This window comes from Alnus glutinosa, chromosome 7 (assembly GCF_958979055.1).
Source record: "Alnus glutinosa chromosome 7, dhAlnGlut1.1, whole genome shotgun sequence".
Lineage (NCBI taxonomy): Eukaryota > Viridiplantae > Streptophyta > Magnoliopsida > Fagales > Betulaceae > Alnus > Alnus glutinosa.
The window spans coordinates 19979295-19997766 of record NC_084892.1 but is presented as its reverse complement, the minus strand read 5'-3'; the positions used below and the strand labels follow the sequence as shown (position 1 = coordinate 19997766).

Sequence of the window (18472 nt, the reverse complement as noted above, 5' to 3'; positions counted from 1 at the left end):
TTGAGATCAAGCATTGGTGGTCATACAATTAACACTATCAAGGTATCAGAGCCAGATCAAATGTTGAAATGATAAAAGTTTGGTGTTTCCAGAGTACAAACTATAAATCTAGATGACCATGCCTGCCAATCCCAAATTTGCACAGACAGGAGAAAAAAGTTTGAAATTTATTTCTGCTTCATTATCATGTACATAACAAGCGCTGTTATGGTATTTGTCAACATGGTTACGCATTGCATGTATGTATCTTTTATGAACCTATCAATTATCCACGAGCAATCGAGCCTAAACAGACGAGTGAAGCCCAATGATACCTGACCAAAATTGATAAACAAATGTCAGGCTTCTGTATGTATGAATAATGGATAGAGAGCTCAAATAAAACAAAGGTGTGATGAACCTGCCACCATAGGGTTACACTACTGCATTCCTTAACCTACCCAACTAAGTGTGCTAGTTTTGCTGACTAACATAAAGCTAAAGAACAAAAATTACCACATCCAACTCTTGCACCAGCATTTCCAGTAGTCTTGCTGAGTTCATGTCCACCTGTTACATTAGTCCGTATAATTACCTAAATTCCAAGAAGAATGTGATGATATACATGTAAACATAAATACGCTGACAGCTAATTTAAGAATTTTCCTTTACCCAAAAATGACTAACCACATGTAACACCCTTGGTCCCATATTAGGAAGATGAATAATTCACATAGAGTGTGTGGTTTATAAAGACATTCATGGGTGCTAAGTCCCACATTTTTTATTTACTAGGTGAAACAAAGCTTTATAAGTAATTTTAAAGAAGTTCCAAATTGACTAATTTTTTTGGGATGATAGTACAGATGCTAGGATCTATGGATTTGAATTTAAATCCAGCATTACATGCAAGGAGTTCTACCCTCAGATCAAAGTCATAAATTCAATCAATTGGGTGTACACATGAACTATGAACTAAACTTAATACTGTGCAAGCAGTGCTGCAACTTTCTGTCCACAATAATAACCTCCAGATATATATGACACAAAGGAACATATTTTCAAACGCCTTAGAAGCTTGCTTTCACAACTTGAGCTTTTTTGGCTCATGAGCAAAAGAGTACCCAGCATTGCATCTCCAGAAAAGTACTTGTTTTCTCAAAGGTCTACATATTCTACACAAATAAAGCCACTATAATAGAGTAACCAAGTTATTGTGCATAATGTTGAGGTAAGCTACAAAGCTTGGTACACATTTTTGGTCCACATGCTACTAGCTTAAGCTTTAGGGATAGATTATAATTAACATAATATTAGAGTTTGAAGTCCCTTTGAGTTCCCAATTTCGGGTTCTAATCATTTTGACAAAAGGTTACTTCGAATGCTAGAAACCCTTTTCTTTTTCATAAGTAAGTTCGAAGCGATATCTTCTATTCTTCATGTGCAAGCCCCACATCCATTAATATACTTACCTCTACCAAGATCATCAGGATCAGCATGCACAACAACTGCCCTCCCAAGTATAGAATGAGGTCCAGTGAGCAGAATCTACAGATGGTAAAGCGAGAGAGGGAAAATTAAGATACTTGAAAACAACTCAAGTAAACTAAAACCTGTAACGACACCAAGGAACAAATAAAAGCTGAGAAAAAAAAAAAAAAAAAAAAAAAAAAAAGACACCAAGGAACCATAAAAGGTAAAACAACTAAGGCAGGTTCCAAGAACATAAATTCATCCCATTGTGACTTACCCAGCATTACAGACGAGTCAAATTATTAAATGAATGATTTTTAGGATAGTAAATCACCTTATTTACCTATTATTCACCAGAAAAATCTGAATTGCGCAAGGAAATCAAGGAAAGAAATAGAAAACAGAAGAAATTTGATAGAAATGATATCTGGAACCCGATACTAGAACTTAAATTTATTACCTGCTTGTCTGTAATGGAAACCTCAGCAACTCCTAAAGAGTGTAAATTTAAGGTATATATGAGAAGCTACTTCATTTACTCTATCACATCAAATTACATATTGCAGAAAACATAAACTGCACATACCATCTGGGCCTGCAAAAATGTTACCCAAATCACCAGCGTGGCGCTCTTTATCAGTAGGAGCTCCATGATCCTTCTTCAGGGGGTTGAAATGAGGGCCTAAATACATTCAAATTAGAAAAATAGCATCCACCCACAAATTAAACAATACCCATTAACAAATACAGATAGGATGAGCCAAAAAGAAAATAATAGTGCGCGAAAGATTTAGATTCAAGCCAAAATTCAGCGAGAGAGGAATACCAGTGGAGTTGCAACCATTGGTGGTATCGCCAAAGGCGTGGATATGGAAGCCGTGGAAGCCTGGTGAGAGCCCTGTAATCCTCCCTTTCACATGGGTTGCGCCTACAACATACAAAAATGACAAAAAGAAAAATCAGCTGAAAAACACAAATTCAACCAAGCCTACAAAGCGGAGAGAGAGAGACCGTTGGGTTCCTGGATGAACTGGACAGAGCCTCTAATGCTGTTGTTCCCGGAGATGACAACCACCGCTTTCGCAGCACTCATTGCTAAACGATGTTCTGCGCGTGCGCGTGCGCGGGCTTGCGTGTGTAATTCCTACGAGTGGCAGCCGCATCTTAAACAGACTTAAACCGAATAGGATAGCTCCGTTTCGAATGAAGGGGTTTTTTTTTGTTCATATATATATATATATATATATATAAAAGTGTTTCGAAGAAGTTGATAGTATTGGCACTGTTTACATAAACAACTCTACTCTCTTTTTTCTTTTTTTCTTTTTTTCTTTTTTTAATTACATTAATCATTTTTAATTATTATTCAAATAAAAATAAACTACAAAAAAAACTTTTTCATTTTTCCATACAAAAAATTACAAACTTCTTACTACTTTAAATCACTTTTGATTGCTATTAAAAAATAATTACTCATCAAAAATGTTTATCGAGCCATTGATTTCATCATCAAGAGTTTGTGTCTCTAACTTTTAATAAGAAGTTATTGTTGGCATTTTTTTTTAAAATAAAAATTAAATAATATAAAATTATGTACATCATTAAATATAACAATATTTGTCTTTTTTTTTTTTTTTTTTTTTAATTGGTGGAGTTGAAGTTTTCGGAATTGGTTTTGTCTTGCTACCATCATCAAGTTGTACTTATTTATTTCCAGATGAGATCACCATAGTCTTAGAGGAAACCAATAACTAAAAAAAAAAAAAAAATACAAAAATCATAAACATTATCGAACAATCAAATAAAACTATTCTTAACAACAAAACTACGGGGAATCTGACCTCAAGGGGTAACTCAATCAGTTGATAATCACATTTTATGAAACAAATGTCACTAGTCCGAATCTCTATTTCTTCTCTCCCTCGCCTTAAGTCATATAAAAATAAAAATAAAAATATTACAAAACCCTTGAGATGGTAGAAGTGAGAGGGAAAGCTGCTGACAAAGTTGGTTGTAGCGATTCTGTAACGTTTAAATTTAATTAACTTAATAATTAAATCAGTGTGCCGCCCAAAACCTATTTACCAAGCAAATAATTTCTAGGAGATTTATATGTAACACTAGGAGTGAAAACACGGGCGGATAATATCCATTTATGACTGATAATTCAAATCTTAATTACTTTATGAGACAATGACCATCTATGACTGATAATCGCGAATTTTGTAATAAGTTAAATCTTAATTTATTTAAGTTTGAATATAGTAATAATTGCATTATTTAATTTTATATGTAGATTTTGATAGTAATCCAAAACACTCATTATCTCATTTGCGGATGCTAGAATGTATGTTATGATTTGATACTTACCTTATAAGATAATTATTTTCTAGAAGATTTATTGTAATTGTTGGTAATCAAATCAAATAATATGATTACGATACTCGTTTTTATTCCCAACTCAATGGTTGTAATATTTTATATTTAAGTGTGATGAAATAATGAAAATGTATGCAGAAAATTAATGTCAAACGTTATGTTTGAAAATGTTTAGTTTCCCTACAATGAATCTAAAGGATTTAGGTTCCTTCAAAACCTAACAAATTATTCTGTTAATTGTTTGTGAAATCATTCAAGTAACATTGTGTTTAAAGGTTTCACTGTTTCTCAAGCTTTAATGAAACAATGCGTTTAAACGGTGCTTTAATGAAATGTTACGGTTAAACTTTCAATCATCTTCTTTGTAATTTTAAACACTCCGTTTCAATCATCTTCTTCGTAAGTCTCTATCTTAACCTAACTTTTTAAATTCATTTATGAAACTAAAAGTTGTAATTATATTTCATTCTTCACAGGCAAAGACGGATTTAGGCCACGGCTCCCTCAATTCCAAAAAAAATTATAAGGTAACTTATTGACAAATTTTTTTGGCTCCTGGCCCTTACCCATAAGAGTTTTTGGCTTCGTCCCTGTCCACAAGGATATCTTAGTAACTTTTTAGACCGACTTTGTAATTATCTTCATTTTTTATATATATATATAAATATATTTATGTTATATGAAATATATAATTGTATTTACATGAAATTATGGAGAATAATGATTTTATTGAGCCTCGGTCACATTTTAAACAAGCTCATGTTGAGATAGAGGTAAATTTAGCCAATTATATACTAGCATATCCTTTATGTAAAGACCAAGAAATTAAATAGGAGATTAATCAATTAATAAATGGTGTTCATTAAATAGAAGATATTAATAATTATATTTTAGGTAATAATTATTATAGTGGGTCCTAGTTGAATAAATAAATAATTACGTTAATAAAAGGGTGGTTTGAATAAATGTGGGGTTAAATTTTAATTGTTAAAAGATAGAAATAAAATAAGATGGGGTCCTACTATAATTTTTATTATTGAGGGGTTTTAATAAAAAAAAATCTTAACTTGCCACATATCACCACCGGATTGGTTAATAAAATATTACATTATCCTCTCTCAACCAACCCCATGATGACACATGCTACCCAATCTCTTTTTCCCCCCTTTCCTCTTTCTTTTCCCATATCTGGATCCTCTCTCTCTCTCTTTTCTTTCTTTTCCTTCCCTCACCCGCACCTCTTTCTTTCTTCTCTTTTCTTTCTTTTCTTCCTCCTTGCCACGCGTTCTCTCTTCTCCTTCTCTTTTCTTCTTCCTCTCAGTTCCACCCGACGGCAACAGCTCCATTTTTGCTTCTCCCTTTCATGCACAGCCCACACTCCTTCCCATTTCCTCTCTTCCTCATTTCTTCTTCACTCACACACACACTTAGCCATGTGAGATTAGCCCGAGAGATTCTGAGAGGGATGTTGCAGGGAAAGATCCATGCAGAGATGGAGAGACCCATGATGTTCCAAATCAAGAGAGAAACCACGAAATCAGGTAAAATCCTCTTCCTCTAGCTTTCGGTTTAATTTCCAAATGGGTTTCTTTGAGTTGGAGATTATGGGTATTCTTTTGTGCGTTTCGGTTTTGGTGGTGTTTAAGGTTCTAGAGTTAATTGTTGGAATTTTGGGTAGGCTTCCTCAATGGGTAAACTGAATGGGTGTTCAAATCACGTTTTGGTTCCTTTGTTTTGGTTTGTGAACCGAATGGTACAAGCCTCTTTGGGATTCGGTTTTTAGAGGATTTAGTTAATGTTTTGTAGTTTTAATCTATGATTTATGCTCTATTATGAGTTGATTTTGAGTAGGAATCGTGGTTGATAAATGAGATTAGTGATGGGTCTTTGTGTTGGCCAAATGGGTGTTGTGATTTACTGTTCTTGGCTGAATCGGTGTGGATTTTGAAGCTTGAGTTATTTCCCATGCTTTAGTTGTGTGGATTTTTGGAGTTTTAGTTGGGTGTTTGTTTTAACCGAACGGGTCCTTGGGTTGATTTTCGGTGGCTGAAATTTGGTTTTGTTAAGGCATTGCTTGGGTTTGATTTTAAGATAAATTGTGATTCTTTGATGAAGTTTGATCATTGATGAGAATGCTTGTTGGAGTTGGTCTCTTTGATTTCTAAATTGCCATGTTGGCCGAGTGGGTTTTTGGGTCTTTAATGCTCGATTTCCTTCTCTACTTTGGAAGATTGAAGGTTGTGATTAAAGATTGGATTCCTTATTTTACTTGTATGGATAATTGATTAAAGTTAATTTTTGGGTATAATCCTCTTATCTTGATTTGTATTATTGTTTATGGGTATTTCCCTAGCTCAACAGAATGGGGAGCTGATTTGGGATGCCTATTGATAGAATGGTTCTCTATGGTGTTAAGGGTGTTAATGGAATGATGTTTGTAGAGAAGTTCATGGTTATTGAATTCTCTTTTGGAAATGATTGAATATATGCATGTAAAATTGATGATTTGGAAAGTGTTAGTGCTTGGTTGTTTTCTTGGTGAGTTGTAGCTTTGAGGAGCATAATTTGGTTGATAATGTTGGTTGAGATTATGGATTGGATTCTTGTTGAAATCCAAAATTATAGTTGATTTTTTTTAGTTGTGTTCCTTTAAGTATTGAATATGGAATACTAATGGTTTAATGGTTTCTAAGTGTTATTTGAGGATGATTATTGTTATGAGATTATGGGAAGAAATTTGATGAGTATGATGGTGATGAATTGATGAATGCGATTGTAGAGTGAGAAGCAAATGTGTTTAAATCATTTGGTGTAAATGGATAATGCGATTGAATTAGAGAATGGAATGTTATGAGATTGTATTAGGTAATGGTGGTGGATGCTAAGGTCTTAGTCTTGTACTATTTGGGTGATTGGAGACAAGGTAACTAAGTAAAGGTTTAAAATGAGTAGCAAGTGGGCAAATAGTAAAAAGCTAATATATATATATATATATATATATATATATATATATATATATATATTGTTAGTTTATAATTGGCCACATTTTATTGGACAAAATTACTTCTTTGTAAAGATGTTTTTTAACAGGGATTTCGCTATTTAGAAGTGCTTCCAAAAGATTCTGCACAGTTTGCAAGGCAGAAAATTCGGTTCCCTACCAGTCGTCCGGACGACGTGTCATACCGTCCGGATGCCCAGCTGTCCAAAGCACAAGCTGTCCGAACGACGTGTCATACCGTCCGGACGTACATCAGTCCAAAGCATCATCCATCCGAACGACGAGAACTTTTCGTCCGGACCTTCCCTTGTGTCGAGAAGTTTTCGAACTGCTCTAGCTTGCTTCCGTCTGGACGTTTCAGTAGCACGTCCGGACGACTCTCAGTGTTCGATCAAGCTTCAGTATTTCTTTCCAAAACACAGATATGGGAAGATTGCTGCAACTGTCTAGATGACGTGGATTCCCGTCCGGACGTGCTCATCTATAAGGCAAGTATCGCAATTCAAATCCAGACGTCCGGACGCTAGTTAGCATTGTCCGAACGCGCGTGCATCAGATATGGAAATTGCGTGCATCAAATCAACCGTCCAGACGACCATTCCCCCGATCCGGACTCGCGAAGCATTCATATGGAAATTCCTTGCAGCGGAACTGCAGAAGTGCGACCGTCCGGACGACAGGGCATCACCGTCCGGACGCGGCTCAGAAACATGAAAGAATTTCAGCGAAATTCTCAGACAACTGATTGCACAATTGTCCGCTCGGATGGCTCATGACTACCGTCCGGATGGCGCCCAGTTTTTATCAAGCCAGACGCTCATTTGAACCGTCAGCCTATAAATAGAGGTCCCTAGGCTTGAGAACAACAATAATTCAGTATTGAATTCCATTAGTTCTTAGAGAGCTATATTGTGAGATTATTGAGCTGAGTTTATTTCTCTAAAGCCGTTGCTATGTGTGTTGTTGCTGCGCTTAATCTGAAGTCTATTTTAAGGGTTGGCCCTAAGGTAAATGATTCTATTGAAGACCCCTTCAGGTAGGAGACCTGGTTGGGAGACGTTCGTGTTGGGTTACACGTTAGAGTTCAAGGTACGACCACTGCATCAGAGGTATGTGAGTGCTACTACTTTGTAACTAGCTTTGTCTTCTAAATAGTAGATATCTTGGGTTTGACTGTCTCGGAGTGGTTTTTCTCTTAATTGAGTTTCCAATTCGTCAACAAAATATTTGTCTCCTTTAATTTCCGCATTTAATATTTTGTTGCACACTGTTCACACACACTTGTATAAATTAGGAGTCTCTTTGTTTTTCAATTGGTATCAGAGCAGGTACACTCCATTTAAATGATTTAATTCCTGAGTGTGATCCTTATCTTCTGTGACTTCTATTTTTTTTTTATTACACCTTTTATCATGAATTCTTCTCAGTTATCTAATAAGGATTCTGATATTAAGCTCTTTAAGGTTTTTAATAAATTGAAGAATGCTAAACATTCTAAAGTTTCTCATAAAAAGCTTAAAAAGGTGAACCAAGAAAAAGAGTCTTTGATTGTTTAATTGTCTGAATCACATGCTTTGATTGACTCTTTGAAATCTGAGAATACCATGCTATTTGACATTATTGATACACTTGAGAATAAATTAAAAGAATCTGAAGATCTCTTGAAAAAATTCTCAAGTGATAATTTGAAAAGTATGTTTTGTATTCATTCAGATATTTCTAACAAGCCTGCTTTTATTGTTAATGATATGAGTACTTCTACTTCACATGCTTCTGATTCTGAATTAGATAATATGTCTGTGGTAGTAGATATAACTTGTTTAGAAAATTATTGCTTAAATAATCATGTGATGCCAAAATCCAAGAAATCAGGAACACGAGGTAAGTTTGTTCCTACTTGTCATAATTGTAGGAAAATTGGTCATATTAGGCCAAATTGTTATTTGTTGAAATCCCATAGACCTTGGATTAAGCAGGATGCTCTGGGGAAAGGTAAAGTTGAAGATTCTTCCTCATCAAAATATGTCACTCCTCATAGGAGACATATAAAAGGTAAGGGCAATGTTATTTGTAAGAATGCTAATCTTAATTATGCAAAGTAGAATGTTAAAATTACATGTTGATTGGTTTATCGTATTTGAAAAAAGCATGATTTGCAAAGAATAGGAGTATAGAGTTTGAACTGTAAAGCATAAAGCATGAACATAAGAATGAAAGGGAGGGTAAGCCTCATAAGGATGAAAGGGAGGGTAAGCCTCACAAGGAATGAAAAGACAATCATGAGCATGCATATCATTGTTTAAATTATGTAATGTTTTCATGATATAGAATATTGTAGTTTTTATGCTAGACGTATTTGTATGCTTAAGAATTTTACTGGCAAAGAACTTGTGTATACTTCTATCGTCTAGTTGTATGATTTAAGAACATTGAGCTTGGACGTACAAAGGTATTGTCATGGTTCGGCATGAGTAATACAATGTCCTGGGAGTAGGTAGATGGATTGTCATGGTACATCAGTAGGAAGTGCCCGATATCAGAGTTTTACTCTTGTAACCGCATGGACAACTATGTGTCATAGACATGAAGTTGTAATGCTCTAAGATTCGGTATTAACCATATTCGAAAAATGAGAGTAAACTCGTAATAAAGAGCAAGATGGCATGTTTTAAGCTTGATGTACTTAGTTGTGACGCTATTGTTTGTGATACCAGTGTGACTTGCGAGTAGGTAGATAGATTGTCGTGATACATCAGTAAGAAGTGCTTGAATATCAGAGTTTTACTCTAGTAACCGCATAGACAACTAAGTGCCATAGACATGAAGTTGTAATGTCCTGAGACACGGTGATATCACAGTTAGTAACGTTAGATCTTTGTGCATTTAAGCTACCAACATAAAAGTATTATTGTAAGTGGGTGTGTACGTAGTTGCTTCCAAGCCATTGGAACTTCTACGTATGGGTCCAACTACATAGTATGTTTTAAATATTTTTTGATAGTCGGTGTTCGCTATATCAGCTATGGGGGTTTTCAAACAAAAGTTTATAAATTGGTAGCTGTTATAGTGTACGCGAGACTAAAAAGGAAAAAGTTGGTTCTTTGCGAAAACTCAGTTAGTTTAATATCATTGAGGTTGCGGTATTACGTACTGAGACGGTGAACTCACTCTTTCACCTATATGGATGTAGCAAACCCTCACAACCGTATAGATGATATTCCTCTGCCTGCAGGTACTCCGGTCGTAGTGATGGTATTATAGATGTGCACGTGGGATATTATGACCGAAGCTCACCGCGATGGTCGTAATTGCGAAACCATGGGCGTCTTAAGTTTTATGGGTTTTGTTATGGCTTGTGACGCCTATGTCACTTGTTATTGTATAAAGCTATTTCAATTATGTATTTATATTGAGAAAAGACTTAAACACATAAATGTTAAATGACTCTTGTTGTTATTAATTTATGATAGATGTTTAAGATGTGATTTCCGCTATTAAGTTTATGTTTTCCGCTGCATAGTAATTAGATGTTATACTCTGATTTATCAAGCACATATTATGGGGTATGTACCAAACGTTGGCTTTGCGACACATCTTCGTGCCACTGTGAGGATCCATTTGTATTTTAAGAGATTAATGTTTATGAAATATTTTGTATATAAAAAAAAGAAAAGAAAAAAAAGGAAATAGGTCGTCAAACTTTAATCTTATATGAAATACATAGTTGTAGTTTTGTTGAATTATTTATTTATTTCGTAAGTTATATTCTTTAATAATCTTAACTCAATATTTTAATCTTGTTCTTTGTAAACCAAAATTTTAGTTTCGCCACTGCCTCCTCCGCAGTCGTCTTTCGGTGGGTGAAATTCCAATCATAGGGTGGAAAAACAAAGCCCCCCCCCAAAAAAAAAAAGAAAAAAAAAAAGGAAGAATTTTCAGCCTAAAAAACTTGGGAAAATGTCAATACAAAACCAAACTCAATTCAATCTAATATCAGAATCTTTTGCATTGCCAATTTCACACCGTCAACATCACAAAAATTGAAATTACGCAACCATGGCAAAACACAGCAATAAAGAGAAATTTTGGGAGTGCCAGAGGGACTGGGGAATTCAAGAGTTTTTATTTTTTATTTTTTATTTTTTATTTTAATTTTTCGCAATAAGTTTTCCTCTTAAGTCGCTTTCCTAAATTAAAATTTATAAATACAATGAAACAATTTTTTGACTTTAAAATATATCCTTGGCATTTGACTTGAAGAGAATCCTATTCATAGATAGACCCAAGAATTGAGCTAATTATTAGTAAAAAATGGCAGATACTGCAAATCACGTAGTCTGTCATGGATACTAATTTGGAATTATAATATTTTGAAGTTCTCAGAGAATTTTGTTTTCTTAAATATTAATCATTATTTTAAAAAAAATTAAATGATTTAAATTTTTGGAAATGATATAAATACATATCCTATACATTTCATTTTCAAATTTAGATTTATGAGACACATATTTGGGGCGTACAAATTTATTAGTAGTTTTAAAATTTGTACGAAGATGTATAAAGAATGTATATATATCATTTTTCTACTATCTTACATTAATTACAATAAAATATATATATATAAAAAGAGTGATACAACGAATAATTGAAACTCCCACATAAAATAATTGTAAAATGTAAATGTAGTTCCAGCCTTACTCTCATTAAAGATAGAATTAATAAAAAAACTTAAAAGTATCTTAACTATCATTAGGGCTCACGAATAAAAAAAATAAAAAAGAGCCCAAAATAACTGCTCAAAAAAAGAAAAAAATAAACAAAGAAATGCTGAACCCCACGACACAGCTGGCTTGGAAATGGCGGGCCCCAAGGGCCCCAACAATAACCGCCCCCGATGCTTTGTTAAATGGGCATTAAATATTTCAATCAAAATCATTAATCCGCCGGCTCCAACCTGCTATTTCGGAGCAAAAGATCCTTCTCTTTCACCCTTTTCTCCTCCATTTCCAATTCCGTGCCGCCGATCCGAGAGAGATGAGAGAAGTCATAAGCATACACATTGGACAAGCAGGGATTCAGGTCGGGAATTCATGCTGGGAGCTCTACTGCCTCGAGCATGGAATTCAGCCGGACGGAATGATGCCCAGGTCTGTCTGTACATCTATTTCTTTGTATGATTTTTCTATCGATTTGGCTTTTCAATTGTTTTTTTGAGAGAGAAGAAGAAGAAATTTCAAATCCCTGGGAATTCGAAATCAATGTTTATCTACGGAGTTAAGGTTTTAGTTTTGGTCGTATGAATTGAATTATAGAGCAACTTTATGTGATCCTTGCTCGATAGTTCTTGGTTTGGCTTGGTCGCTGGAATTATAGAGCATTTTTATGGTTGTGCTTGGTTTAGCTTGACTTGAAGGTTTCGTGTATTCTTGCTCGATATTTCGGGATATGAATTAGGTTATACAATTTTTTTTTATTTTTTTTATTTTTTTTTTTTGTTTTCTTTACAGAGTAGAACTCATATAATATCTGTTGGTTAGAAATGTTAGGGCATAAATTCATTGATGGATGACGGTTCTCTGTTGTTTTTCATTTAAGTAGTGGTTCTGTTTTTCACCATGGAGATATCTGTTTGGCTTTTTGAAAGCTATGCTGCTTCTGATAGTGGGAGACTTTCCCAATTGTTCCTATTTGCTAGTAAGATTTTGGAATTTTAGATCGAGTGGGTCCTGTTTTCTCTTGTTGGCTACTTGGCTATTTCCCAATTGTTCCTATTTGCTAGTAAGATTTTGGAATTTTAGATCAAGTGGGTCCTGTTTTCTCTTGTTGGCTACTTGGCTATTGTTCTTCCTGTCATTTCTCTTGTTCCTTCTTTGATAGTTGGGGGAATAGGACCGTGGGTGTGTTACCTGGTGGTCATTTATAACTTCTGTCGATCTGATCCCATTGGTTGTTTGAGGATTAATTGGCTTTACTCATGCAAAGATGGTTCCTGCGACAAAGATTTGCATTTAACTTTATTTACAAATGAGTTTACATATTCACATCAATCTGGTGCAAATTGAGAAAGTGTGAGCCAAGGTAATTAATTTTTTAGTTAACTTTTGAATTTATTTTGTTGCTCTTCAACACTTGTACCCGCCAAAACAACATATATGAATTCTGTCACAAAAATAATGAAAAAGGTTAAGTTCACAATTTATTTCTATTATAAGCGTTTGTAAGACACCCTTCAAATATTTTTATTTTGAAACCATTGTTGGTTTGTCCAACCCAAGTGACCTGCCTTGGTGAAAGAATGGAAGTGGAACTTTCCCCATCAATCACAATGTACCTGTCAGCATGATGAAGAAATGTGCTTAGGCCCATAACATATATAAATCTAGAGTCATCAGGACTACATTGTTATTTGTCCTATAGGAATTCCTGTTTTGAGTCTGCATCATTGAATTTGCAGAAATCACTAGGACCCATGTGGCCAGTAAATACATTTTGGTGGACCAATACATTTTGGTGGTCCATTTCTATGATGCTTTGGTGTCCCTTAGGCATCGCCTAATGAATGCCTTGCTACCGCTCTGTGTACGGTCCACAGGCTGTGCTTGGTTAGGCCAGGCAACGCAACCACTAAAATATCGTTTGATGAACTGGTTAGTTCAGTATAAACTTTTATTTTTAGTTTGCTTTTATCATTTAACTTAAGGATGTGGCACCTTGACAGGGTCTTCAAGATTAATTTAACTTGGGACGTTTTCAACACTCCTCTTTGGGTTGTATATTGGATGATTAGTTAGATCTTCATAAATTCATCTTTCTAGAATTCCTTTAGTGCTGCTACAGACTGTTCTGTTTGTACCTGTAGATACTAACTTTAAAACTCATTTGTCCAAACAAAGAAAATTCTTTACAGGATTTTGAACAGATCTCTCTTGTTTCTGATCTTTTTGCTCTTCTTTTTTGACCTAATGAGTTCCATTAATATGTTCATGCAGTGACACCTCAGTCGGTGTTGCACACGATGCTTTTAACACCTTCTTCAGTGAGACTGGTGCTGGCAAGCATGTGCCTAGAGCTATATTTGTTGATCTGGAACCCACTGTCATTGATGAAGTTCGGACTGGAACTTACAGACAACTTTTTCATCCTGAGCAACTTATTTCTGGAAAGGAAGACGCTGCTAACAATTTTGCCAGAGGACATTATACTGGTATAAGCATTTCTATTGCATTGTCAAGTATGGCAATTTTAGAATACTTATTTTGTTGGCTTATAAACCACTTCTTGCATGTTGTATGCTGCAGTTGGGAGGGAAATTGTCGACCTATGCCTTGACCGAGTAAGAAAATTGGCTGATAATTGCACTGGTTTGCAAGGGTTTTTGGTATTTAGTGCTGTTGGTGGTGGTACTGGCTCTGGTTTGGGTTCATTACTTTTGGAACGCTTGTCGGTAGACTATGGAAAGAAGTCGAAACTGGGCTTCACCATCTATCCTTCTCCTCAGGTACTTCCTCAAAAGCCTTTTGGAAAAATACAGGAAAAGCCAGATGGAGGGAACTTTGGCTCCTAGAGATATATAGTAAACCAAACATATTTTAAAAGTTACTTTTTCTCCCTAAATTTGATGCAGCACCTGATTCTTTCTGTATGCATAAAGAATCTGTTGTCTTTACCTCCCCAATCAAAATCTGAAGGTAGAGATTTACTAATAAATTTCGAGAAATGGCCTTCTCAATAATCTGAGTCTAAAAAGAGTATTTCAGGTTTTAAGTAAGGTGCATTCTGAATTTTAAAGAGTGTTAAAATACTTAAATAATTTCAGGCTGGAAACAGGACATAGGCTGAAATTTAGGGGAGATAGCTATTTTCAAATCTGACAAATTTCGAAGTTAATCCTTCATCATTTTTTCTTTTTAATTTCTCTTTTGCTGTATGGTTCTCATGCTATGCACACAAATCACTGATACAGCAATTTTTTTCTTTGTAAAATGTGCAGGTATCTACGGCTGTAGTGGAACCTTACAACAGTGTTCTCTCCACTCATTCTTTACTTGAACACACAGACGTGTCTGTGCTTCTGGACAATGAAGCTATTTATGATATCTGCAGGAAATCCTTAGACATTGAAAGGCCAACTTACACCAACTTGAATCGCTTAATATCCCAAATCATCTCTTCTTTGACTACTTCCTTGAGGTTTGATGGTGCCATTAATGTGGACATTACAGAGTTTCAAACTAACCTTGTACCATATCCTCGTATTCATTTTATGCTCTCATCATATGCCCCAGTGATCTCAGCTGCAAAGGCTTACCATGAGCAGCTATCAGTTCCTGAGATCACAAGTGCGGTATTTGAGCCCTCAAGTATGATGGCCAAGTGTGATCCAAGGCATGGGAAGTACATGGCATGCTGCTTGATGTACCGTGGGGATGTTGTGCCCAAGGATGTGAATGGTGCCGTTGCTACCATTAAGACAAAGCGGACAGTTCAATTTGTTGACTGGTTAGTTCTTTATTTGTTTTTGGATGGGTAAAGATTTTTTTTATTTTTTTAATTAAAGAGAAAAAAATGTGCAACCAGTTTACATAGCTGCAAGCAGTTTACAAAGAAACATGTCGCACATCTAAACTTGCAAATTATGTCCTCCATCCCAAATTGTTTGTCCATCTTAGAAAATCTAACATTTAATGCATTGTCTTTGAATTATTCCTGGTTTCTAAAATCACCTCAGTTTAAATGCAAATGAGGCATTTACCTTTTAAAGAAAGTAAATGTTAAGTTAGGAAAGTTATTAAAATTGTGTTCATTGGCTTTCTTACATAGACAATATTTTAGGACATCCAAAATGGAAAATTCTGGACAAACTATATGGGATGGAAGGAGTACAAGTTTTCTGTTATTACAAACTTATAACTCAATTTTAACTAATCTGAAGGAGTAGAACAAGAAACACCCCAGGCTTTATAGAGATGTTTTGTTAAGTACCTTGAAGCTTTCAGAACCCATTCCGATTCAATCTTACGGTCAGCATATAGAGAGATTGATATCTATATGGCCGTTCTTGTGAACTCTCTCATTCTTTTCCCATGTAATCTAGTAAATGTGAGCGATCAAACATAGCTCAAGTAAAACCACCTAGGTGCTGCTTCATTTTAGGCCAGTTGAATTCAGTTAGCCATCTATAGGCCACTCTTCTGCAAGATCAATTTTCATATATGCTTTTGCAAATCACATTTGAAGAATAAATGATCCCTGCTCCCTCAGTCGCTATTCTGCAGGGAAAATGCAGAGAATAACCTTTATAGCCCATTAAAGTGGTCAGTTTCTTGTTTGAGAGTGTTAGGAATAGCTTGCCAAGAACAAAATAGTGTTTGTGAATGTTATTGGTACCAAGTATATTTGCACAATCAACTCAATATTTGCCCGTTGTAGCGATGGAGAAATCTCCTGATTTAGAAGGTAGCCTACTCACTGATTTAGGAGCATAAAAGTACTTGAAGCAGACCTGATTGTCCCTAATTCTCTAATCTTGCAGTAGGCTAGTTCTATGCCCCATTCCTTATGACAGTGCCATGCACGAAATCTATAGTTATTTTATTTTATATTATTTATCTAGGTATATGCATGAAATGTTGTTTTGTGATGATTGCTAAAAACAATATGACAAAAAGCTGCTTTACTGGAAACTTCATTACTTTTGACTGTCATTTTAGCAGATGATTAGATCAAGTTAATCCAAAAGGCCTCTTCCATGGTGACTGGTGGGTCACCATTAATTTGAAATGTGTTTGGTGAAGAACTCAGTTGCTGTTTTTGTTAATTTTAATTTATTCCTGTAATTAATGATTATATGTACTTTACCCATGTTAAATTTAGGTTTGCTTTCAAGTAACATGGTAGGAATCATGCATATTAACTGGTGGTGATATATTCAGGGTTATTGGGGAGAACATATGATATAATTACTCTAAACTATTCTACATGTACTTTCAGGTGCCCAACTGGTTTCAAGTGTGGTATTAACTACCAGCCCCCGACAGTGGTACCTGGTGGTGATCTTGCCAAGGTGCAGCGTGCGGTTTGTATGATAAGCAACAATACGGCGGTGGCTGAAGTTTTCTCTCGAATTGACCATAAGTTTGACCTTATGTATGCCAAGAGGGCATTTGTCCACTGGTATGTTGGTGAAGGCATGGAGGAAGGTGAGTTTTCGGAAGCCCGTGAGGATCTTGCTGCTCTAGAGAAAGACTATGAGGAGGTTGGGGCAGAAGGAGTTGATGATGAAGATGAAGGAGAAGATTACTGAAAGTAGCCTTTTAGAGGCAGAAGTTCCTTATCTATCCTCGGGCATCTCGCCTGTTTTTTTTACTCTCTAGATGTGGATTGTCATAACTTTGCTCCTTTTCTATATGTTGTCTGCTTTTAACGTAAGACATAAATTTGATTCAGGTTTCCCTGGCCCTCTTTTCTGAACTGGCTAATCTCATTGGTATTATATGTTTTGTCTGCTTTTACGTAAGAAATGCCAGGCAATGGAGCCAAAGCACAACCCACTTTGATAGGTGTTTGTTCAGCTAATTTCCTTCATATCTTCCAAATTTAGCTGTTCGGCATAACTTAAAACAACTTTCCAGTTTTGTAGATGCCATATGTACGGAGTTAAAGGACAATGCCACCAAATGGAAGATATCTTTCACATGCTTTTCCGTGAGTTGGATAAGTAGAAATTAAATAAGGTAGCTTTAGTGAAATTGAAATATCAAATGACTTGAGGCATTTCCCGTGCCACCTGCCTGACCTCACTTTTGTCATTATCAAGCTTGGGCATAGCTCAACAGTTCATAAAAAATGGACTTTTGACTTGAACTTAATCGAAAGTCGATTTTTTCTGCGGACACCCAAATCGACCCATTTGGTTGTTTTGGACGAGTGCAGACGGGTGGGTCAGTTGGCAGAAATTTGAAGAACCCTAGTAAAGGATGCGGGCCTATATGGCAAACTTAGCCCAAAGGCCAAATTAAGGGCCATGGCAGGAGACCAACGGTAAAGGCCTCTAGAGTCAAAAGGGTTAAAAAGACAGCAAGAGAACAATAAAAAGAAAATGGAACAACATGTGCAGTGGAAATGAAGTGCAAAGGCGTGGCAGAACCTTGTGGCTTCCTGAACCTCGTTACTGTAGCAATAGGAGCCAAGTCATCACAATAACATGTGTATACCTAATAGCATCTAACAACACGAGTATAAATGTTATATCATATCAAAGATCACTAACATGTATCAGAAACATCAACACAATAAATTTTGCATAACACACAAAGCTAACAATTTAAATCGTAACCATTACATCACAAAAGAATGATTATACAAAAGGGTCACATGCGACACAATGTTGTATACACTATGAAGTATAAAGACATAACAAAAGATGATATGCAAAAAGGTAGACTAAAGCATTAGTCTACAAAACGCATCTGGCATCCCAAAGCCCCAGTCATAGTAGCCCAAGTATAAGGCTACCGGATCGTCATCCACACTCCCTATACCAGCATCAACATCATCATCTATGTGATTGTGCGGTCACCACATTTGAAAGGCTGATAGATAAGTCCACAGTCTTAGTAACTATAAAAATTACAAACTTTT

The 18472-nt window shown here is 35.6% G+C and overlaps 2 protein-coding genes across 2 annotated transcripts; one reads left to right on the top strand and one right to left on the bottom strand.

Moving 5' to 3' along the window:
- Nucleotides 1–2626, bottom strand: LOC133874225 (superoxide dismutase [Cu-Zn] 2). The gene is made up of 7 exons (XM_062312096.1): nucleotides 2464–2626; nucleotides 2279–2380; nucleotides 2039–2134; nucleotides 1913–1944; nucleotides 1452–1527; nucleotides 496–549; nucleotides 1–314 (listed from the first exon to the last, which is right to left on the bottom strand). Exons 1-7 carry the CDS (start codon nucleotides 2543–2545, stop codon nucleotides 286–288), a joined length of 471 nt encoding a protein of 156 aa, XP_062168080.1. The 5' UTR covers nucleotides 2546–2626; the 3' UTR covers nucleotides 1–285.
- Nucleotides 2627–11745: 9119 nt separating this feature from the next.
- Nucleotides 11746–17302, top strand: LOC133872624 (tubulin alpha-5 chain). Its single transcript, XM_062310201.1, has 5 exons — nucleotides 11746–11979; nucleotides 13822–14036; nucleotides 14131–14330; nucleotides 14823–15331; nucleotides 16823–17302. Exons 1-5 carry the CDS (start codon nucleotides 11867–11869, stop codon nucleotides 17133–17135), a joined length of 1350 nt encoding a protein of 449 aa, XP_062166185.1. The 5' UTR covers nucleotides 11746–11866; the 3' UTR covers nucleotides 17136–17302.
- Nucleotides 17303–18472: the final 1170 nt, after the last annotated feature.